Source organism: Salmo salar, chromosome ssa26 (genome assembly GCF_905237065.1).
Source record: "Salmo salar chromosome ssa26, Ssal_v3.1, whole genome shotgun sequence".
Taxonomy (NCBI): domain Eukaryota; kingdom Metazoa; phylum Chordata; class Actinopteri; order Salmoniformes; family Salmonidae; genus Salmo; species Salmo salar.
Genome location: NC_059467.1, coordinates 25,165,786 through 25,191,112, shown reverse-complemented (window position 1 = coordinate 25,191,112; position 25,327 = coordinate 25,165,786). Strand labels below are relative to the sequence as shown.

The following is a 25,327-nucleotide window of genomic DNA, read 5'->3' as shown; positions in this document are numbered from 1 at the left end:
GCCATTGAACAGGGTATGGCAGAAGGTGCCAGGCACACCGTTTTGTGTCAAGAACTACAACGCTGCTAGGTTTTTCAAGCTTAACACTTTCCCGTGTGTATCAAGAATGCTCCACCACCCAAAGGACATCCAACCAACTTGAAACAACTGAGGGAAGCATTGGTGTCGACATGGGCCAGCATCCCTGTGGAACACTTTCAACACCTTGTAGTTTCCGTGCCCCGACGAATTGAGGCTGTTCTGAGGGAAAAAGGGGGGTGTTCTTAATGTTTTGTACACTCAGTGGAGGCTGCTGAGGGGGGGGGCGCTCACATTAATGGCTGGAATGGAGTCAATGGAAACCACGTTTGTTATCATTCCAGCCATTATGAGCCGTCCGCCCCTTAGCAGTCTCCACTAGCTTACATAAAGTAGATATCATTAGAATTCCTGTCTACTGACATGTCTGTGACATCAATATATAAAAATACATATTTACAAAATTATCAATAAAGTAATGTCAAATCTGCAGGATACAAACATTCCATTCCAGCTAAATAATAGATAGCATTATGCCACAAAACCTTTTAATATACATCCCAAATCTTAATCTATAGTGAGGTTTCCATCCAATTTGCACCAGATTTATCTAAATATTCAAATCCGCAATAAAATCTTAGCATTTTCCCACCAGATGCGCGTTTCAATTGCAGATTAGTCTGTGCGTGATGACAGTGCGCATAAAAAAAACTTGAATGTTCAATTGGTTTCTATTACATTTAACTGCTGGTTGAAATTTGCCCACTCTGGTATTGGCACATGCACTCTAGCCAACAGCTCGTAGATACAGTGCGGGTATAGCCTACATCAGGGATGGGCAACTTAAATGATTGTGGGTCACAAATCAGGTTGATTTCATGGACAGAGTGAGATCATTTTTAATTGTCAAATGGCAGCCAAGCATTGGGTGTTAAGTTTGTCACCAGAATAAGGCACTTAATATTTTGGGGAAAGGAGCATCAAGCTCATCACTTTGCAATTTCACCTGTAGCCTAATAAACTGTATGCTTTTCAATGTCGGAGGGGAGGACCACAAATTTCAACTTGTGACTGCAAGATTACTTCGATATGGTTATTAAATCAATACTGTCACTTCAAAGCCTTTCCACCACCATCTCTCAGGGGGCAGAGTAGCCTAGTGGTTATAGCATTGGACTAGTAACTCAAAGGTTGCAAGATTGTAAGCTCGGGGATTCAAGGTAAAAATCTGTTCTGCCCTCTGAACAAGGTAGTTCACTGTTCCTAGGTCGTCATTGAAAAGAAAGTGTTCGTAACTGACTTGCCCAGTTAAAAAAAAATTACAGACAAGAGCCCGCCTTGTCTACTGTATTTAGTTTATTCAATATTTGGAAAGTTTGACAAATCTGGTGTTACCATCAGGACGGTCATGAAATTTTTTATCTGACATGTACTTCACATGCATAGAAAGGTTGGCTGGAAATCTGAGAACAGTAACATCTTACCTAAAAGGTATCCATAAGCATGAAAAATTGACAAAGCATTTCAGAATGAAACACGTCAATATTTTGGAATACACAACTAGTAAGGTGTTCCTAATGTTTGGTATACTCTATATATCAAATATTCTCAGGTGATGAGGTTTAAGAGCATTGAGTCACTGGAGCTCTGCACATGCATTATTGCAGTGTGATACACTAAATTAGTTAAGTAGTTTTAATATTTCATCATAGTGTGCTACTTTATAGTCAGTCTCAATTCTCTAGTTACTGTAGTTTCCACTATATATCTTCCAACTTCTTGAGTTGTCTTTATTCCATCCATTTTGATCAGTGTTTAACTATGTCTGAATGAGTCCATTTAGACTAATCTTTATATATGCACACCTCTGCAGAAATATGACAAAGAGGCCCATCAGAATCCAGAGGGTTTCCTTTATTTGGTTTGATGACAACTGCAGTCAAAACAAGCAGGCTAGATAGGCAATTGGAAGAGGGGGAAAGGGCTACTGGCTTATAGGAACAGCATAGCGCAAACTAAGGATTCAAGGATAAACTTGATTGATGCCAGTCCTATAGATATATCAAGCAAGACAGAAATACAGATATAGGATATAGCAAGAAAATGGAGGGTCTATCTATGTGCTCTCTTTCCCCAAAGTGTGTTTGTCAAACAGGTACTCGGCCATGCCGTTCTGGGGGGCACCCATGCGGCGGAGGTTGGTCACCCAGTCACCCAGCTCCTTTATGGACTTCACCTGTTCGTCCAGGTAGTGTGTCTCAATGAAGTCACACATCTGAGAGCGAAAGATAAAAGGACAAACGAGAGAGAAAGGACAAACAGGTAAGCAAAACTCAATGGAGTGATGCCTCAAACAGAACAGGGATGAATAATCTCTAGTGTTCTTCTAGACCCTGTAGGAAAAAGGTTTTTACAACCCCAGAGTAAACCCTTCATGTGACCCACTGGACTTGGCACGGATTAAAGTGTACACTGCAAGGACCTGAAGTCTGTCAGGTTTTTCATATTTGTCACCCTGTTTATGATATCCTGAATTACATGTGAAATATGGGTGGATTAGATTCTGATTTTAAATCTTCAGACATTCTTAAAAACATCTTGCAGTTAAAAATAAGTGTTTTGCCTTTGTATAGGTCATGACGCCATATACTCACATGTGGGTCGTTGTGTTCAGAGCAGACCTTGTGCAGGTCCAGCAGGGACTGGTTCACACTCTTCTCCAGCTGCAGGGAACTCTCAAGGGCCTCCACACCACTACCCCACTCATCCTTCTCTGGTTTCTAGAACAAGCCATACATGCGCTGTTAGAAAGAGCAGCAGTAGTGTTTCTACACAAGCCACTATTCCCCCCACTTGCTTATGTCAGACAAACTGGAGTACACATTGGCTACCTAACTGCTTAATAACCTGTTGTCTGTTTTCTAACCCTTTCATTACTTTACTCTGTAAGCAAAGTCTGCCTTTCTCTAGGATTCAGTATGGCTGCTGTTTAACATTATCTCCATGCCCATTGTAACAGTCCATTTATCTTTGACTGTGTCAATGACACTCGCAGCGGTTTAAATGTCTGTGAAAGATAAGTGGTCCACACCCTCAATCTCCTCCCTCTGTCGGCCCTCCCTAGATGGGAACTATCGTATCCTCACATTAAACTCCTGCTGAAAGCATGCATTTGCACACAGGCGAAACATGGACATACACACAAGCACTTAGCACACACCTTGACGTCCTGCAGGAAGATTCTCCCTCCCCTCTGGTTCTGAACTTTCATCAGCTTCTCAGCGTGCTCACGTTCTTCGTGGGACTGGTTCTTGAAAAACTTGGCGAAGTTGTGCAGGGCCTGGTCATCACGATCAAAGTAATACGCCTGAGACAGGAGAAAGTAAAGACCATGAGTTCAAAGATACCTGGCTGGTTCCAGTTCGGTCATAAAAAGCTGATCACAAGACATTAACCGTTTGCCGAATCAAAAGCCCAATATCAAAATGATCATCTTGACATTAGTGGCTGGCTATCAGTAGAATCAATGTGTATCTACAATGACTGCGCTATCAGTAAGCAGAAAATATGAGCTCCACAAGTGTTGGGACAGTGACATTTTATTGTCGTTTTGGATCTGTATCCAGCAATTGAAATGATACAATGACTATGAGGATCAATTACAGACAACTTTAATTTGAGGGTATTTTGATCCATATCGGGTCAACCATTTAGAAAGTACCGCACTTTTATACATAGTCCAACCAAGTATTGGGACAAATTTACTCTAGCATATAAAAGTTGACATATTTGGTCCCATATTCCTAGCACGCAATGACTACATCAAGCTTTTGACTCCAAATTTGTTGGATACATTTGCATCCAATAGAAATAGTAAATAATACATTGTCATTTTTGAGTCACTAAATAAGAACATAATGTTACTAAACACATCTATATTAATATGGATGCTACCATGAATACAGATAGTGCTGAATGAATCGTGAATAAGTGAGAAAGTTCAGGCATAAACATGCTAGCCCCCCGTTTACAGCGATTACTGCAAAAAAAGAACTTTATTTTGATTAGATAATTAAATTAGTGGGTGTGGAAGGCTTACATTTGGCCTAGATATAATTTCATGAGACCTGAATTCTTTAGATTATTTCCGACTGTTTGAAATGCAGTGAATTGTACAACAAAACTCATTCAGAGTGTGATATAACTAAATAAAATAGTGCATCACTCACAAGGTTGAAAACAATGAGGATTTAGGCCCTACCACCCAGCCCTAGTATTAAATGGGATGCAAGAGGGCAGTGTTGAAAACACCCATCTGCACTGTCATGGGGTGTAACCTTCTCTTACACCGCATGACTCAGTGTTCCTGTAATCTAATCAGTCATACTAGTGTCCTTGACTACACTTGCCAAACCCTTCTTTCTCTCCATTCCCCTTCCAGTCTTACCATGGACAGGTAGACATAGGAAGCGTACAGCTCCAGGTTGATCTGCCGGTTGATGGCAGCCTCACAGTCCTGATGGAAGTTCTGTCTCACCTGAGAAGTCATGTTTCTGAAATGGAAATGCATTAAATGTCAAAAGGAAAGGATGGCACACTGAGTCAATGAATTCAAGCACTTTTAAAACAGCATGGAGCCCTGATGCCAAAGTGAAGATTATCCGACTCGTCAATAACTCATAGTATAACATTACAGAAGTTTGGTGCTATCCAGTCATTCCATTCTATAGGTAAATGGTTTGTTTGGTTATGAGAGATGCATCACTGTAGCCCTTTAGTTGGCTAGTACACCACGAGTCTCGCAAGTATTTGGACTTTATGAAGCGTGCATATCTCCCCACATGCGGTGTCAGCATGTAGGTAACAGCGAAACATGACCCAAAATACCACAGTGACGCATTTAAACACGATGGGCAGGTCGTTGTCATTGCAAATCCAGCTGCCACTAAATAGTAAAACAGACATATTCTTCTATTTAGCTAGCTACTCGGACCTTATCTATGCACATTGCACCCAGAGGTAGCAAGAGGGGTCGACGCCGCCCAAAATATGTACACACAGATTAGGAAAACGGTCTGCTTTAAGGACAACTGCACTTCCTGATATAGCCTTGTTTTAGTTATGGTTCATTAAGAAATGTTACCAGCTATGACTGAACTCAAACAATAATTGAGTTTGGGTGTAGTTTGATATAGGTGGGAAGAGTTGGCAAAAAATAATTAGGCTAATTCACTTCTGCCAAGTGGAGTGCGACCAAAGCAAATTTGGTTGGTTTTCAGATAGTCCCCCGAAGTAGCCCCAGAGGTTTATCAATACATTTGTAAATGGGGCCAATATTTCATTTTGCACACCTTTTAGTTCTCATGAAATGCTTTCAATATGTGTATACATTACAATTTAGTTAGTTTGAAGTTAATTCATTGAAATACACAGTACACTAATTTACCGAAAACTCAGTTTGACTGAATGACAAATGATCTTATTTACACTAGTCAATTTTGACAGAATAAAAGTTTGACATTTATGCCACATATGTCAAAAAAAAGTTGTTGTGTAGCAGTCTAAGGCACTGCATGAGGCTTCACAACAAGTCCCTGGTTCGAATCCAGGCTGTATCACATCTGCCCGTGATTGGGAGTCTTCTAGGGTGGTGAACAATTGGCCCAGCGTGGTCCGGGTTTGGCCTTCACTGACTTCAGCAATACAATTAAAGGTAAAAGAAAAACTGAATTGAATTGCCATTTTGATAAGTGAAGTTATTTTGATCGAATATAATGTTTAAGTTGTTAAGAGGGAATTGCTCTATTCTACAATAGATATATCCCGCCTTTGAAGGCATGTACTACCATTGCTAATCGACCATCTTGTTAATATAATAGATCGTCGCACTTCACCGACCAAGGCCATCAGTGTTGCCAATTTATATTTAGCGAGTTCAGACTCCTCCCCAAATGAGTGTTTAGTTGATAGCATTTAGCGACTTTCCACACTTAATTCTGCCGCAAACGAGAAGCTATCTGTGCAACGAAAGTCACAGCAACGTCGCGCATACAGGCAGAGAAGAACAAAGGGCGCGGTGTGCGTAGGAGAGCGGACGAAAACGCTACGTCTGGGTCCGCAGCAAGTTAAATTGGTGCTGTGACGACGTAACGGAAAATCAAGGAGCCGATCACATAAAAAAATATAGTTCCCAAAACTGGACGTAAGACGCCATTATTTGGCAAAACAAGGACATATGAAGTAAACCACCACGATACCGAAAGAACACCGCCATTATAACATTGACGATTGCTACTAGTAGCTAGCGTAAAAACGCTGAGTTATTTTACAACGCTAACGTTACAACGCATTTGACATCGTCGCAAGCTTGTTAACGTTAACTAGCTGGCTACAGTAGGTAGCGTAGCTTGTTACATAACGTAACTAGTTAGCCACCCTCAGTAGTACGGCCTTGTGCGGTAGTGGCTAGCTAGCTACGTTAAGTTACATCATCCATCCAAATATTATGCCAAACAGCTAGTTTAGTAACTTATTTATTCTTGGCTAGATATGTTATTTTTCTTACCTTGTGTTTTTTCTGGTCCGAAGAGGTGGTGTGAGTGATTCGAATTGTTCGTTTCAACGATGTTCCGAAATTTTATGGATAGCTTGATCTAATTTGGTTTTCAAAAGGGATGAATTCAATCAAAAAGATATTGCTTCAAAAGAGTAGAAGGTTGCCGTTCAAGCACTGTTGAAGCAGGTAACCTTTACTCTCGTCTGCAAACTGATATGCGTGAGTGGTGAAGGTTGCGCAGTGGTTAAATATGGAATGACGTCGTCAAAAGCAGGAAGGGGAGGGGACTGGCGCAAGGAGGGACTGTCAAAGCACATATTTTTTGTCATTTATATAAAATATTACCTATTTGGTCAAACTTTTGAAAACTATATGGTAAAGCAAGACACTTGTTTGAAATCCTTTCTTACTCAGTGAGACATAGCAAACAGATGGAAATGGTATCACATGAGTAGAGCCTAGAGCAGGGTTCCCCAGGGGCAAATGGTGGTTTTATTTGCCCCCCCCCCAGGTTTTCTGTTGAGTTTTCATTGTTGGACATAAAAAACTCTAAAAACACCAGGAAATCAGCTCCAAGTGATTTTTATTTGAGAAATCTGGGTGGCAGGTAGCCTAGCGGTTAAGAGTGCTGGGCAATTAACCACTGGGTCAGTAACTGAAAGGTTGCTGGTTTGAATCCCCGAGCTAACTAGGTGAAAATTCTGTCTGTGCCCTTGAGCAAGGCACTTACCTCTAATTTCTCCTGTAATCGCTCTGGATAAGAGTGTCTGCTGAATGACTAAAATGACAAATGTATTTTCACGCATAATAGAGAGATCATATTCAAGCAAGGTTTGAAATTATTTTGTATTAGTCAAATATTATATCTGTTTGGGTTTCTTGCAGTCAATTTGCAGTCTATGTTCCGGCCCCCCGCTCAAGAAGAAATCGGCCCGCGGCTAAATATAGTTGATGATCTCTGGTCTAGAGTTTTTCCAGACCACAAGTCATGACCAAAAGAATACTAGGCTAAGGCTCCAAAGGATGGACCCAGAGTTTTTCCCTGGTCAGGTCACACTTTAAAAACTGCTGGCCTTACACAATAAACAGGATTATTCAAATAAGGAACTAAACAGTCATGTAGACCACATTTTCTTAGCAGAGATGCTGACAATTCATGATATTGCGTAACAGGGATATTTTGAAGGGGGAACTGAATTTCCCAAAAGTGACAACAGCAGAACAGATGTCATAGTCTGATCGACACAAAAGATCTCAGAACCCCAAGCACAATGGGTGCCACACATTAAAATCACATTAACATAAGTTCTGAGAGTCTAACTGTGGCCACATGAATGAGATACCATCAGTGAAATTACTTATTTATGGTGTAGTCCTACTTAGTTGATTGGCATTATCATGGTGGAAAAATAGGGCAAATTCAGATAAGTATACAAAACCATTATGAATTCTTTGATTACAGTTGAGTGGCTATAAGTTTCGGGCTTTATTTTAAATAATGGGAAGAACCATCACCATGTGACTAAATACTGACACTACCTGACACTGAACAGCTGTAGCAGATAAACAGTACTATCATCACCACAGTTCTCTCTGTCTGTCTGGTATGCTACACACAGTTAATAACCACTGTGTGTACCAGACAGTCAGCCACCCAGAGCAGAGGACTGCCGGGTCATTGTCATACAGTGTATCATATAATCACAACAGAAAATGCTGCAACATAATGCCATAGACACAGGTTGAAAATCCAACCCATGAATAAAACTGTCTCGTTTCCTTTGCCACTAGGTCTCACAATCTCTCATTTGCACCTTCCAAGTAATCTCATTCATCAGACACTTCCTCCCAATGCTAGGAAACATAATGTGCTATATATTAGTCTGGGGACAAGGTTACCTTAATTAGTAATAATTAAGATACGCCTTTCATCGCCACTTGTTTTTTTATACAGGATTGATGATGAATTAGGCATGGATACAATTAAAATTATGTGAAGATTTAGAAGAACTGGCTATCTGCTGCATCACCCACATCTGATATACATTGTTACAAAGAAGTGCAGTGTATTTTAGTGCAGCATATGGATGACAGTTGATGGCTCAGTAGCATGTCTCCCCATACACTGAGTGTTCAAAACATTAGGAACACCTTCCTAATATTGAGTTGCACCCCCTTTTGCCCTCTACAAGGCCTATGTTGACCCCAATGCCTCCCACAGTTGTGTCAAGTTGGCTGGATGTCCTTTGGGTGGTGGACCATTCTTGATACACACGAGAAACTGTTGTGTGTGAAAAACCCAGCAGCGTTGCAGTTCTTGACACACTCAAACCGGCGTGCCTGGCACCTAGTACCATACCCCGTACAAAGGCACTTAAATCTTTTGTCTGGCCCATTCACCCTCTGAATGGCATACATACACAATCCATGTCTCAATTATCTAAAGACTTCACAATCCTTTAACCTGTCTCCTTCCCTTCATCTACACTGATTGAAGCAGATTTAACCAGTTAAATGTAACAAAATGTAATCCCCAAAACTAATTGTTTATAATGAGAGGGCCATAAACAATAACTAATAATGCTACATACTCCAAGAAATGTTCAAATCTAAACTTTCTGGTAAAAATAATTGTAAATTGCTGAGGTGTAGTCACTTTTGAGGACACAAGCTCAAGTAAACAGTACAAATATGATAAAAATATATGATGTATTTCCTATAAAAAAAACAAAGAATAAGTTTTGACTTATATGCTTTGTGTAATGAACACGATGGGAGACAGAGCTGGTTTCAAGCACAGTGCGCAGCGGGTGTTTATTGTAAGGGACCACAGGAGGAGGCAGGTAGCTGGGTCCAGGGGCAGGCAGAAGGTCATACACAGGGGGTCCAACAGGGCAACAGTACAGGCAGGGAAAAGGCTAGTAACATAGTCCGGGAGATCAGGCAATAGGTTGATAACAGGAAATCCAATAGGCTAAGGTACAGGCAGGGAATAGGCATCGTTAGTGAGGTAGGCAAAAACTATCATACACAGAGAGGCGTACATTACAGAAACACCAGAACTCTGAATAGAAGCGTGTCACAAAACAAACAATAACTCACAGTGATGGGGTGCAAAGAACTGAACTAAATAGTGTGTGATAATGACATACGGGTGTTAGAACAGGTGATCAGAATTCAGGTGATTGGGATCTGGAGAGTGAGCTGCTTTCAGGGGCTCTATGTGTTTGAAAGTGTGAGCTGCAAAGTGGGCTGGAAAGTGAGCTGTGTTCAGGGGATCTACGTGTTTGAGAGTGTGAGTTGGAAGAAGACGTTACACTTTGCATAATCAAATAAAATGCCTAACTATAAGATTTCACCTTCTTTATAACTGTAAAATACATATTTGTATTGTTAGTGTTAGAGAAAATGTGCATATTTTCTAAAGGTCTCTCTTGATCAAAACATCTGGCCCCATCTAGCTTGGCTTCCTGAACTCGTTAAATCTTGTCCATTTATGACAAACAGAAAGTGTTTTTTGTTTAAAATCTATGAATTATTTGAGATTAATGGCTATAAATCGATCTCTGAATGTGCTACAGTGATGTAACCACTATCTCATGCTGCTCTACGATCTAGGCTCAAAGCCAATTATTGCTTGATCAGATAATGTGGTCGGAGACGTGGAATGGATGGCGTGAAGTAATTGCGGAGCCTCTGGAGGCATGCAAAGGCCAAATTGCGCATTGCCATGCGTCTCCCAAATGTTTTAATGTGAAGGGCTCTGTATAGCTCCACATTGACATTGGTTGACGGAAGGTCCTGTATAAACAACTTCCTTGACAACAGCTCTGGTCTGCTCAGCAAAGGCAAGAAGTATAAATGCAGTATGTCCACTGCAGACACTGGATGGACCATGTAAAGCCTTGTAAGATGCAGACACGTGCTTTGTCAGTGGCTGAGGTAGGGTTCAGCCAGGAGTTGCTTGACTGTCAGAAGAAGAAGTTTCAAGTGGTTTCAGATTTCACATCCTATGTCATATAGGCTCAATAAATATCCTACAGTGTCCGTGGGAACCAGGGCTATCACTCAAATGTCGATCTATGGTGTCCACAGATCGATTTCTTTGCTAAAATGTCGGTCGGAACCGGTACCAGAACCAGGGACTTTACATTTAAATGTGATATCAATAAGGGATCATAGCTTTCACCTGGATTCACCTGGTCAGTCTATGTCATGGAAAGAGCAGGTGTTGTTTTGTACACTCCGTGTATATTTGCGGGATAAAGGCTCTACATGGTCAATCCGCCATCTGAAGTGGCCGCACAGCATTTACTGCGATGCCGCAGACGTCAGGACTTTCATTCTTCCTGTGCTTAGCGGAGCAGAGCTATTGTGAAGGAAGTTGTCAAGGAACTTAGTTTGGGTTTATACTGGACCTCCCTCCCCCACCTACGGTCAACCAATCATGTCAATGCGGAGCTATGCGGAGCTTTTCACTTTATCACATCCAGCCGGAGGCGGGGGGATGGGTTATTAGCAATTGCAGCTGGGTGAACCAGCTGAGACGTGCACCACTAACGCACACATCCTTTTCAATGAGGCCACAATGTCATGCGGTGGCACTCCCAACTGTCACCAGTGGTATTGAAGCACACACTCATGACCATGTGTCAACACACATTTTTTGTACACTCAGTGTATATTGATGTCATGGGCTAACAGTAAATGAGGGCATTGTAACATAGGTCATAAAATGTAATTGGGTGTAAAGTCCATCTTATGTTTCATTCCTTCCTGTGTCCTAGATAGAAACATTGCATTGTTCATACTCAGCAAATTGTGTTTACTGGGGCTGGGGCTAGTGCAAGCACTAACAACTTCAATGATTATTTGGCACAGCCAATTTACCACCTGCCCAACAACCAGTAGCTGCTGACAAAGTACACCAATGCTGACAGCTGCATATGATATGATACTCTGTTCAGCTCTCTGACTACTCACTGGGCACACACTGGTTGAATAAACATTGTTTCCATGTCATTTTGATGAAATTATGTTGAACCAATGTTGAATAGACATTGAATTGACGTCTGTGCCCAGTGGGTGACTGATGTGAGAATCTCTCAAGATATTTAAAGAACATTGAAGTGGTGACTTCAGGATATCAGGGCCTGTCGCAGTAGAGCAAAGTATTATTGATGTATGGAATGTTCGGCATAAGTGTATATTCTTATTTTAAATCTAGTTCTGTCCATGATACCGAAGTATGTACTGATGTGTGTATGTGTGTGACTGGTGGATGCTGCTGGGTGTGAATGTGGTGTAGGGGAATGAAGGTGGAAATCATAAAGTTAACTTTAGAGGGAGGAAACTCCACATGATTCAAGGTTGCTGCTTTCATGTCTGTTAACTCTGATCACGGTGGCTGAGGTGAAAGCCTCAGCGGAGCCAAGGACCTTAGGTGAAACTCCCATCTGATTCTGGTTCATTTTATATGAGCAGAAGCGTAACAACAACTGATTCACAGGGACCGTGTTCATTTTATGAACAGGTCCAAAGCCCAGCACAATACCTCAGCAAACCCTTCATGGGTGGTAGACTGTAACACATTACACTATATCTCAGCTATCCCGTTAAAAAAAAATACTTTCGCTTGAAAAATTAGAAAAAAAGAGGCAATAGTACTGTTTGTCAACGCTGTAGCCAGTATACACTTCCTCAAAATAGTCAGAATTCATCTAAGATAACATAAGACATCTGTCATTAATTTTGCCATTTGTTGTCGAGATCTTCGTCACATAATTTTGCATCTGACCAGGATGTTTGGTGCAGTATTTCTCAAGTGAAAAAATGTGCATGAGAAGGAGTCGTCTCCCTTTGAATGACAACAGGCACTTCATTGTCGAATCCCTACTGTTGACCAATCGCAGACGAATCGGCTACCGACTTCGGCTTGCCTCGAGAAATTTTTTTGTGTGCCCGAACAACGGAAAAAACCCTTGCCGAAGTCCAAAACGAACCAAAATGTCATCATAATATATGCACAAACTGTTTTGGCTGGGAAGCATGCAGACGCCTTTAGTCAGTGTGGAGGAGGTGCCAATGTTGTATTTTACCTAATGAAACCCATAGCGGTGGTAGCTGTAACAAAAGTCCTACACATTTAAAGGCCCAGTGCAGTCCAAAACGTGATTTGTGTTTTATATAATTCCACACTATGAGGTTGGAATAATACTGTGAAATTGTAGAAGATTATAATGCCCTTTTAGTGTAAGAATTGTTTGAAATACACCTGAAATTTCTGCCTGTTTTGGTGGGATGGAGTTTTGGCTTGCCTGTTGACAAATTAGTTAATAGACCAATAAGAAAGCTTTCCAAAGCTCTCTGCCAATAACAAGTCGTTTTCTGTTTTCCCCTCCCCAGTCAGACCACTCCCAGACAGTCCTAGCAAAATTATAGAAATTTCAAATAAGATATGTTTCTTTTGGACTATTTCTATTGAAAACAATCACAGTAAGGTACTTAATTGTTAGCCAGAACAATATGATATAACGGCTGCATTGGACCTTTAAGAGATTACATTTTACCTCAGGAAACCCATTGAGGGTGGTAACTGTAAATAGTCTATACCCAGGATACCCATTAAGGGCAGTAACTATAGGAACATGGTAGAATTATTTATACCAGGGGAATTTAGCAGTGTCAGCAGCCTATTTGCAACACATCTCGTTTTTGTATTTTGATTTTCATGTGCTTCACTTGCATTCAGTAGTCTATGAATCACATGGCTATGAAGGCATAAATGCATGAAAGCGTGTATACTTATTAAATGGACAAAAGGAACACCTATGTGAGAATACTATTCATTGACTACAGCTCAGCGTTCAACACAATAGTGCCCTCAAAGCTCATCACTAAGCTAAGGACCCTGGGACTAAACACCTCCCTCTGCAACTGGATCCTGGAATTCCTGACGGGCCACCCCCAGGTGGTAAGGGTAGGTAACAACACATCTGCCACGCTGATCCTCAACACGGGGGCCCCTCAGGGGTGCGTACTCAGTCCCCTCCTGTACTCCCTGTTCACTCATGACCGCACAGCCAGGCACGACCCCAACACCATCATTAAGTTTGCTGATGACACAACAACGAGACAGCCTATAGGGAGGTCAGAGACCTGACCGTGTTGTGCAAGGACAACAACCTCTCCCTCAACATGATCAAGACAAAGGAGATGATTGTGGACTACAGGAAAAGGAGGACCGATCACACCCCCATTCTCATCGACGGGGCTGCAGTGGAGCAGGTTGAGAGCGTCAAGTTCCTTGGGGTCCACATCAAACTAACATGGTCCAAGCCCACCAAGACAGTAGTGAAGAGGGCACGACAAAACCTATTCTCCCTCGGGAAACTGAAAAGATTTGGCATGGGTCCTCAGATCCTCAAAAGGTTTTACAGCTGCACCAGAGAGCATCCAGACGGGTTGCATCAGTGCCTGGTATGGCAACTGCTCGGCCTGTGACCGCAAGGCACTACAGTGGGTAGTGCATACGGCCCAGTACATCCCCGGGGCCAAGCTTCCTTTTTGTCAGATGTTACTATGGAATACTGAAGTATAATTACAAGCATTTCATAAGTGTCAAAGGCTTTTATTGACAATTACATGAAGTTGATGCAAAGAGTCAATATTTGCAGTGTTGACCCATCTTTTTCAAGACCTCTGCAATCCGCCCTGGCATGCTGTCAATTAACTTCTGGGCCACATCCTGACTGATGGCAGCCCATTCTTGCATAATCAATGCTTGGAGTTTGTCAAAATATGTGGGTTTTGTTTGTCCACCCGACTCTTGAGCATTGACCACAAGTTCTCAATGGGATTAAGGTCTGGGGAGTTTCCTGGCCATGGACCCAAAATATCTATGTTTTGTTCCCCGAGCCACTTAGTTATCACTTTTGCCTTATGGCAAGGTGCTCCATCATGCTGGAAAAGGCATTGTTCGTCACCAAACTGTTCCTGGATGGTTGGGAGAAGTTGCTCTCGGAGGATGTGTTGGTACCATTCTTTATTCATAGCTGTGTTCTTAGGCAAAATTGTGAGTGAGCACACTCCCTTGGCTGAAAAGCAACCCCACACATGAATGGTCTCAGGATGCTTTACTGTTGACATGACACAGGACTGATGGTAGCGCTGACCTCGTCTTCTCCGGATGCCCCAAACAATCAGAAAGGGGATTCATCAGAGAAAATGACTGTCCCTGATGTTTTTCCTAGAGAGCAGTGGCTTCTTTGCTGCCCTTCTTGACACCAGGCCCTCCTCTAAAAGTCTTTGCCTCACTGTGCGTGCAGATGCACTCACATCTGCCTGCTGCCATTCCTGAGCAAGCTCTGTACTGGTGGTGCCCCGATCCCGCAGCTGAATCAACTTTAGGAGACAGTCCTGGCGCTTGCTGGACTTTCTTGGGCGCCCTGAAGCCTTCTTCACAACAATTTAACCGCTCTCCTTGAAGTTCTTGACGATCCGATAAATGGTTGATTTAGGTGCAATCTTACTGGCAGCAATATCCTTGCCTGTGAAGCCCTTTTTGTGCAAAGCAATGATGACGGCACGTGTTTCCTTGCAGGTAACCATGTTTGACAGAGGAAGAACAATGATTCCAAGCACCACCCTCCTTTTGAGGCTTTCAGTCTGTTATTCGAACTCAATCAGCACAACAAAGTGATCTCCAGCTGTGTCCTCGTCAACACTCACACACCTGTGTTAACGAGAGAATCACTGACATGTCAGCTGGTCCTTTTGTGGCAGGGCTGAAATGCAGTGGAAATGTTTTTTGGGGGATTCAGTTAATTTGCATAGCAAAGAGGGACTTTGCAATTAATTGCAATTCATCTGATCACTCTTCATAACATTCTGGAGTATATGCAAATTGCCATCATACAAACTGAGGCAGCAGACTTTGAAAATTAATATTCTCAAAAAAAATTGCCACGACTGTACTTATTACCTCGACACCAGTACCCCCTGTATATAGCCTAGCTATTGTCATTTACTTCTGCTCTTTAATTTGTTATTCTTCTCTTTTTTCTTAACTGCATTGTTGGTTAAGGGCTTAAGTAAGCATTTCACTGTATGGTCTACACTTGTTGTATTCGGCACGTGACAAATCAAATGGGATTTGAAATGTGTGTACATAGTTCTGTCCTTGTGATGTACTTGTCTATTAATGTTATGTATTAGCCTGTCATTGTATGTGGACCTTAGGAAGAGTAGCTGCAGACTCATGAGCTCAAGATTTCTTATAGTACCCATTCAAGACTTTCAGACAAGTGTCTAGGGAGACGGGTTGTTTCTGGACAGGGCCAGTAGTAGAAGGGTAAATGGCGCTATCTGCTGTTTTATCCATGAATTTAACCTTTTCCAACTACCACACTAGTAACTAGCGAAAACATTGTCGTAGCAGTCAAATTAGTCGACAATCAATACCACCGTCACACACACCTTGACTATAATTCCCAAAATAGAATTAGACTCAAAGAAATGTACAGTAGCAAGCAAATGACTACTTGCACCTTCAACCCTACATGGCTGCACTGTAGCACCAAGTCCAAACATTGACTAAAGGTGGCTAACATTGCTCCTTGTAGTTCAAGGACCTTACATGTTGTTTAAAGGCAATGTGGCTCTGGAAGCCTAAACAGCCAAATACTCCACCTAAACCTGAATCGATTCTCAATTGTGGTACAATTCTAAACAGAAATCCCTACTTTCATATCCTAAAATAATTTCACAAATGCAAAATACACTTGCTGTACAGTTAAGTTGCAGCCAATAGTATTTTTCCATTGACAACCCGTTTGTAGCATCCATTTACACACGTTAGTAGACGCAGATGGCCAATTAGCACAGGTAGTAAGTAGACTAACTTCAATCTGTTTTTCGTAAACACGCGCTGTAACACGGAGATACTGCATGTTCGTGTGGGAACACTAATACTGTACACAGTACTAGCTATTTAGATCACATAAGAAAACATGCAATCATCCATGTAGTTATTACACTTCTTGCACATTTCTTTTCAGACAATGACGCAGACCCTCTTCTCTTGGATTATTGCCTGAGCGCAACATCGGGTCTCTCGTTTAATCCTTTTTAATTACATTTATCTGATTTGAAAGATAAGGTCCTTTTGCTTCCAAAACACTACCGCAAGTGATGCGTGTCAATGCTCAAACTGAGCATCCAGGGCTCTTAACAAAATTCCCCAGTACAGAAGACACCCTCATCCAATGACTTGTGTAAATGTAACGGAACAGTCATCATCAAGGGCTATGCAGCACCCAACTGCTCCAGTGGCTGTGTCCAGATGGAAACAAAACATTTTCATTAAGCAAAATACCCAAAGAAAATACAGAATATTTAGCCTTTTCCTTTTTTACAAGTTTATTTCAGATTTTGAACAAGTTTAGTCGAACAGGCCGAATCCCATGTCGTCATCAGATCCCTCTTCAGACTCCTCCTTCTCTTCCTTCTTCTCCTCAGCTGTAAAGAGATAAGTAATTAATTAACCATACCATATACATTGTCTGAAAACACAGCTAGCTCTAGTGAAAGTAATATAATAGTTTACCAAAAGACATGTTCATAAACAAAATAAACTACCCTTTATGTACTAGTAATGCGCTCATCAGCCATTTATCAATCCGAAACTGACCTGCTGTTTTTAAAACCGTCCCATTCTACCAGCCATGATGTAATAAAAATAATGACCCCCCACCAATTAAAAAATCCATGCATTTAGCAACGAAACTGTTTTAATGCTGTTTGCATTGAGACTGTTCTGGTCTGTACTATACATTTTCCATGTATTTAGTAAAGGCAAATAAGCTTTAGCTTGCCTGACCAAGTGCCGCATAGATATTGAGCTGACCCGCACATCAATATCTATAAATTTAACACCCCATAAGATGGCATTGAGCCCAGTTTGACATGAAAAATGATGGACATCCAAAAGGTCAACTTGACAAGGATCTAGAACACTCATGTGGGCTCTGATGTATGCTCACCTGCAGCGGGGGCAGCTGCTCCAGCAGTAGCGGCTCCACCTGAGCTGGCCACTGCCACAGCACCACCTGCTGGCATACTGGCCAGTTTACCATAGCCTGTCAGAGAAATTACAGTTAACTGATTTAATTACAACTATATTGTTGTATATACTAAACACTAAAACTTTGGCAGAAAAGCCATGCTACAGTTTCAAAGCAAATTTCTAGCAGATTAAACCACCCGTGTTCTTAGTCCAGACCGACTATTTCAGGTTCTAATTTTAAGTAGATGTGTTCTCTTCAGTGACTTTTCATTATGCATTGACAGTTCTGCAACTCACCTTGAGCAATCACCTCTTCCACATTTTTGCCACCAAGTTCAGTGACAACCTGAAGGGGAAGAGAAAAAGGGGTCAGAAATTACTGGTCCAGAGATTGCAATTATGTTGTTTCCTGTTTGTGCTCAACTTTCAGAACACACAAATCGTGCATTTATTTTACTCAACACTAAGGTAAAACGTGATATTAAACACACTTTCTCCATGCGTGTGTTGTCAGCCTCAATGCCAACACTTTCCAGGATCTTCTTGATGTCCGCAGCCTGTGGGCTGGCATTACCACCAAGGGCAGAGAGCAGGTATGCAGCAACGTAACGCATTCTGCAATACAAATCATGATGCAGTTATTACAAAAAAACAGGGCATTAAAAAAATACCCAATACAGTTAAGTTACTTTAGACAAATAAAAGTAGTACACATGCGTCTCAAAGTGAACTTCGCAGTATAACCCTATAACATACAGAAACAATTATAACTTTTCCATGTCATACCCACAGAGCATCAAGTAACTAGGCCTACAAACACCTATTAAGCATTTGTTTCAAGTGATATTTATACACCTTCTCCATAATCTAAGTGAGAAAAAAAACGTTGGTTGGGCATCTTTACCAAACACTAGGATTCACTGCCTTACTCAAAACATCTGATAGATTAGCTAACTAGGTAACTGAGGTTAACAAATTAACTAGCTAGCCGAGTTTGCTAGCGCACTGTCCACAAAGTTCCAGTTGGTGAGGTTGTCACTGATAACTGTTATTTCTTCAATCAGAATATGAAGATGTGCCATTGAAAAACACCCTCGCAAATAATGTTACCAATCAGCTAGTTACCGTTTTGGGCCTTGTTTCTTTGAGCGACAGTGAGAGCAGGTACACATGGTGACATGTCATGGCTGTTAGGTAGCAAGCTAACTGGCTAGCATGCTCCTCATCAATAGATTATTTGCTGTCCAATTTTAGTTTAGGGGTAAAACAAATATTTGAAGGGAATGCCTACGTTATGGTGCCGTGTTGGACTTATTTTCACATGGTGTATATATACTACATTTCCTTTAGAAGACACTCACTTGACACGGAGAAGGCAGATGCGTGTTCACGACGAGATTTGCACAGGCGGAAAGGAAGTTCCAACGCAGGGGGAAACGGAAAAACGCTTGATGGGCGGGGAAATCGAATGAATTTTGATTGGAGGACAAAATTCACAACAGGGTGCACTTGATTTGCAAGGCGAAGTGAGGAGATGGTCCGGAGGACGGGCGGCGTCAACACAATGAAAAATGTCTGGAAAAAAAAACATTTAGGGAAACTGGAATCACTACATGGTGATAATGATACCCATGTAAGTGATTGGGCCACTGTTCAGTCCAGCAAAGTGCCATTGACTCTCAGTGGTCAATAACTGGACAGACGGAGCTGGGACTGTGCTGTGACCTTAGAACATACACCTAATTTGGACTACATTAGTACCAACATAGTGCCATACTCTATGAAACAGTACATAACCCTTACGAAAGTACCATTCTTGCCTCTGGCAATATGACATAATATGGCATCTTCAAAAGTTATCAAACAAAAAACGTGCGGCTCCTAAACAAAAAGGATGTTAAAACTACGTGTGTTAAAGGAATTACACAATACAATGTATGGTAATATTATTTAAGTTGAGAATACAAATAAGCATATTAAAACAATTTTCACAGTATAATTTATTTTGTGCAGTTTTTGTAACACAATATACAATACAAATGGACAGAATAAACTGAGAGCAGCACATTTTGTAAGTAGACCTAACAGTCCAAAACAAGCAAACATTCAATATATCAAATAGTTCTCATAAATGTTGCAAGTCTGGTCTTGGTACTCAAAACAAGAATATAACACAGTCAGAAAAGGAATACAAATCATTTCAGGATTTTTTTCTCTCATGAAAATCCCTTGTAAAAAATAAAATATCAAAAGAAAACACTTACAAAAATATTCTATTGACCCTTCCAAAATATAAGAGGGTAGAAACCTGAGGGGTGTTTCACAAAGCTCTAGGAATTGGCAAGGTAACTGTCCTGAACATTCTGTTGAAACCATTAATGTCAGTGACAAGGACAACATTTCAGTAATCATACTAAGGGGCAAGCTGACATGTAACCAACTTGCTATGGGGTGCCAAATTTGTTAAGCCTTTGCTTACTTTACACCTTTTTTAAATAATGAACAGAACATAGAATATTTTCTTTATGAAGTGAAGAAATCTTGAGTGAAGGAAATAAAATGTTTCATGATTTAGAATACATTTTATTCAATTCAGCAAAAAAACCATTAAATCTATTCTTATCAATATAACTGGAATTACACAGTACATTCACGAGTGACCATCACAAGATAAAATACAAACTATGCTATTCAGGTGAAAATGGACATAATATCTGGAATTGAAATCCGTGACAGCCAAATTAAGATCACATCTTAAAGGGATAGTTCACCCAAATGGGACATGTACCTAATTTTATAGCTCAACAAGTAATTATTCGAACCTGTAAGTCAGCAACCAAAAATATGGCTTTGTTAACTCAACCCCAGCTTAGCAACAGCATAGCAACGTTATTGGTCTTTATTTTGAACTGTATTAATGAATGTGGGTTTCACATACCAGTAAATTACATGCATTTTTTAATGAATGCCATTCAATAATGGGTTTACTCACGTTGAAAGATAGCAGGTAGCACCCTATTTCAAACAACCATGCTGGTGGTAGTGCAATACTGTATTTTTCCTCGTTTATACTTTTTGGAAACATCAGTTGATGTTGGACAACAATGACATGTTTTTGTCGTCGCTGCGACAATTTGGCCGACCTCCTGTAAACCCACCTTGAATGAGTTGTCCACACCGTTGAAGTGCGAATAGAGCAAAGTAACTCAAAGAAATGAAAAACAAAAATTACTATGGGAATGCAGCTTTCTTGGGGAATCTCAAAATCCACTGACCCTGTTCATGAAATACCCCTCTGGTTTCAAAAGGTTCTGAGTCTGACTTATTGCTCTTTTGAAATATTTAAAATGTCAGGTGTGACTCAGGTCTCAAAATTGTATACTGTCATAAGGGGAAAAGGTTATCTGAATTTTAAAAGACAGCACAGCATCTTAGAAAGCCTTCTCCCAGCCCACTGAAAACCTACGCATTTGAAGGCTCTAAATGATTCATGTGATGCAAAAGCTAGAAGTTGCTGAATATTTTATGAGACAGCGAAATCTTTTTTTAAAGTTTGTAAGACAGTTAAAACATCAGCACGAGGTTAAAAATAAATTCAGAGAATGTATTATTTAATTCCTTAACAATTTAGATTAGAAGACTAAACACAGATCTACCAAAACGATCACACCTGTTATTTTCAGGAGGAAAAAAACTAAAACAGAGACAATGGTAAAACATAACGGTCTCCATTTAGCCTTCATATACTGGTAAACACAAAATGTCTATATCAATTTACACACAATACCCAATTCCTTTGATAATATTTATTCTATACCCCTTATATCCCAAATGTATTATATTACTACCAGTTTCTTTTCGCTCTCAAAAATAGCAGGTGTGACGTTTGCATTCCTGCAAATGCTTGGTAAACCTGGCATTGAAGTGTTGAATCATCTGAGCTTAGTTTTGTAATTTGAATGACAGTACAAGTTCAAATACATTTGTATTGCCCTGAGGCACTTTATAAAGGCTGTTCTAAAATAAAAAAAATACCATCTCTTCAATCAATGAACCTCTGTGGTGGGTCTCACAGGTCCTCAAACAGCATCCAATATGTCAGTCCAAAATGTAATGCACATGTAAAGCGTGAATGACCAACTACTTGTAGAAATATGATACATCTAGTGTTTGCCTTGAGTTGTGGGGTGGAGGACAGTGTCAGAAGTTTAAGGGGTAGGTTGTAGAAAAGGTAGAAATATAATATATGTGGATACAAACTAAACGTAGTGTGCTAAGTTTTAGATGAAGGTTAAAACTGTGACTGGGACAGATGGCTGGAAGAGGGTGAAAGATAAGGAATTGCGTGCCAGTGATGAAAAAAACACTATTGGGGATAGCTGTTCTGTTGCCGGCGCTTTGCAGACCTCATCTTCTCAAAGCGGGATTCCATTTCCTCAAGGACTTTAGGAGTGTACCTGACCACCAGCTTCACAGTGCCCTGGGCAGCTTTGAGAAGCTCCACAGCTTTCTCATGGTGCTCCCCCTCCACACTCTGGAAAGAAAGAGATAAAAGGAGGATTAATTTAAATAAAACAAAATTAGGTGACTGAATAGGATAAATGTATATTGATAGTGGCCGTGTACGAAAATCTGGTTTGCCTGCTATTTACTTAAACTGCATACTGTGTACTAATCATACTACTTAGAACGTTGGATTTAGTAAAAACAATTGCAGTAAGCAAAATATAACAGCATACTAGGCTCATCCTACATCATCTAATGTGCAATTGCGTTGATTCCCTACATTCAATCAATTCGGTACAGCTCGTCTCCTCAGCTGTTTATCAGCTGTTGTCAGACACACGTGGGCCTCGAAATACTATTCTCTTCCTCAAGCGTGCAACGAATTCTACTAGATAAAAAGCCAAAATGAGTATGACATCCTGGAATTTTTAAAGCATACTCAATTTTAAAAATTTCACATACTACATACTTCTGCCTTCCCAAAATGCCTACTATTTAGAACGCAAGTCGGGTATTCGGACACAGCCAGAGACTGCATAAACGACACGTACCACCCCATTGACAGAAAGAAGCTGGTCGCCTCTCTTGAGGCCCCCGTGGCGGTCGGCGATTCCCCCAGGAATGATGCGTGAGATGTAAATAGGAGAGTTCTGTTCCTTCCCTCCCATTATATTGAAGCCAAGTCCTTCCTCAGTCTTAGGCAGCTCCACCACGCGAGGGTGTGAGTGCCCCTCACTGGCCGCAAACGCTGCAACAGTGGCCTACAAGGCAAGAGAGGAGAAAGTTGTTAACCCAGAGTTGCCTACAGAGTTGTTGTTTAATATTGGTTGTTGTGACATACCTTGGCTGTGGCATTGGCCCTGACTTCAGGGCTACTATTAATGTCCACTGTCTCATACACATGTTCATACACCTAAGGAGTTGTTTAGAAAAGGCAGAAAGAAGGTTAGTCAAATGCAAACTGCTAAGCTGAATTACTTCCTTCAAAAAGTCTGGCATGTTAAAAATAGTAATCCTGATAGTTCCTCCTGTCCAGGGTTCCAAGCTATTAATTAATCCTCAAACTGGATAGCTCCTTTTGTAATCACAACCCTATATTGAAAATAATGCTTTATGATACACTGACACAATGACAAATCTTACATCCGAAGTCAAATAACTAGTACATAGGCAGCAATCAAACCATTTCATGTTTTATAGGTCTGTCTGTATCAGCCCCATCTCACACAAGTACACAAATCAGAGCCTGGAGGTCCAGAGTACTGCTGATTATTTATTTCCACTCACCTGGTGCCCCAGGTCTGAATCAATCACACTGATTGGAGGGGGAGAATGAAAATCAGCAGTACTTCTGGCCTTGAGGTACAGATTTGTCCACATAAATTGAGTTGAATTTTGAAGGGTGTGATGGGCATTTAATGACAGTCTCAGCTCACCTCTCGCACAGCATTACAGAACTCGCTCTGCAAGACCCTTTGCAGTGCCTGCAGTTTCTGGGGTGGCACTTCCCCAGTCCTCTGGAGCTTGTCAAGCAATTCAATAGCCCGAGAAATGTCTGTGGGGAGAAAACATGGAGACCACACACCGTCAGAGATCTTACCAATAATTTACATTGATTTGAAGACTTTGGTTAAGGAAATAATTGCTTGAGGCAGAGGATCTAACTATACTTAAGTATAAGTATAAAAAGTAAATGGAATTGCTAAAATATACGTATCAAAAGTGAAAGTATTAATAATTTCAAATGCCTTACAGGGGCACACTACAACACTTACATTAACTTACAAAACAAAGCATGTGTGTTTAGTGAGTCCGCCAGATTAGAGGCAGTAGGGATGACCAGGGTATGTTCTCTTGATAAGCGTGTGAATTTGACCCTTTCCTGTCAAAATACAACCAGTACTTTTGGATGTCAGCGAAAATGTATGGAGTAAAAAGTACATTATTTTCTTTAGGAATGTAGTGAAGTAAAACTTTTGGCAGAAATATAAATAGTAAAGTACAGATAGCCCCAACAACTACTAAAACTACTTTTAAGTAGCACTTTAAAGTACTGGTACTTAAGTACTTTACACCACTGCAAACTACCAGCCTTGAGGATGGCTATCTTGTTAGCTAAATTAGCTAACCTTAGCTGGCTACAACATTAGCAACTCAGCCCATCTGTCTTTCTGAAAACTAAAGCGGATTATATTGGAATAATTATTTTTCTTTCGACTTTTGAGAGATGATTGTACATGGGCTAGTTATTTCAAAATTAATTGACTTGCGCTACCCTTAGTTAGCTAACTAAATTAAATTCCAGATTAGCTACCGTTAACTAGCTAGCCATCTGTTCAGCTTGTGTGTGTATTTTCATCATTTTAACTATTATTATTGATCAAGCAATCTGTGTAGTTTGACGTTTTACCTCTTTCCAGTCGAACAGGTTCCCCCAAAGAAGCCATAATAGCCTAAATCCGGCACTATTCGGGAGAAATTATCAGGCTAGCAAAATATCCACTCGGCGATAAACAGATTTGAGCTGTATTGACGGGGATTGTTGTTGCGTCAAGGACACGCAATCGGCGCAATACACGGTCGATGTGCCAAATCCAAGATGGGGGGAAAAACTGAAAGTCATATATCACTGAAGTTTTGTTTGATATTTTAGAAAATGTGGTATCCTAAATGTATAACCAGCAATATTTACAGCTTTTTAATGGTTATATAAATTATAGATATTAATGTATAGTTATTAAAATGTCTTATATGATCATTATTCATAACCCAAATTGAATTGTTTGTAAATGTCTTTGTAAACCTACAATGTTGCTTCAATATGTTTAAAACCATAATTTTGATCTCTGTCAGTGCTTGCATAATGTATGCATTTCTATTGATTAATTTCCATTTCTCACAGCAATAGGGAATTTGCTTTCTGAAAGCTGAAACAATGCATAGGCCTATTACTCATTACTATGTATTAAACTGTGTTACCTTATCATAACGGCAAAACTGAGGACATAGACTGTTGACCCATTGTTTATGTTTTTGTTGTGATAGGAAACTTGTAAACACATTTTGTAGGCTTATACTTTGGTAGGATACCTCAAATGATGTTTAGAAGATAGATTTTTCTCTCATAAAATGCAATTTCCTGAGTACTATAGACATATACAAGAATTGAAGTGCTATTTGTG

At 40.6% G+C, this 25,327-nt stretch overlaps 3 protein-coding genes across 4 annotated transcripts; all 3 read right to left on the bottom strand.

Annotated features, from left to right (window-relative positions):
* Positions 1–1,911: 1,911 nt before the first annotated feature.
* Positions 1,912–6,621, bottom strand: LOC100136564 (ferritin heavy subunit). Its single transcript, NM_001123657.1, is given in 5 exon segments — positions 1,912–2,293; positions 2,673–2,798; positions 3,239–3,385; positions 4,466–4,571; positions 6,584–6,621. Coding segments are annotated over 4 exon segments (534 nt in total). The 5' UTR covers positions 4,568–4,571; positions 6,584–6,621; the 3' UTR covers positions 1,912–2,134.
* A 10,354-nt stretch (positions 6,622–16,975) lies between these two features.
* On the bottom strand, positions 16,976–19,128 carry LOC106587490 (60S acidic ribosomal protein P2). 2 transcript variants are annotated; one of them, XM_014175925.2, is made up of 5 exons: positions 19,001–19,128; positions 18,131–18,254; positions 17,937–17,985; positions 17,617–17,712; positions 16,976–17,092 (listed from the first exon to the last, which is right to left on the bottom strand). In XM_014175925.2, exons 2-5 carry the CDS (start codon positions 18,251–18,253, stop codon positions 17,016–17,018), a joined length of 345 nt encoding a protein of 114 aa, XP_014031400.1. In that variant the 5' UTR covers position 18,254; positions 19,001–19,128; the 3' UTR covers positions 16,976–17,015. The 2 variants fall into 2 exon arrangements, with proteins under 2 accessions (XP_014031400.1, XP_014031399.1); XM_014175924.2 differs by having other exon boundaries at positions 18,765–19,049.
* Positions 19,129–19,624: 496 nt separating this feature from the next.
* On the bottom strand, positions 19,625–24,716 carry LOC106587489 (protein lin-7 homolog C). The gene is made up of 5 exons (XM_014175922.2): positions 24,556–24,716; positions 23,582–23,700; positions 22,987–23,058; positions 22,697–22,906; positions 19,625–22,173 (listed from the first exon to the last, which is right to left on the bottom strand). Exons 1-5 carry the CDS (start codon positions 24,590–24,592, stop codon positions 22,006–22,008), a joined length of 606 nt encoding a protein of 201 aa, XP_014031397.1. The 5' UTR covers positions 24,593–24,716; the 3' UTR covers positions 19,625–22,005.
* Positions 24,717–25,327: the final 611 nt, after the last annotated feature.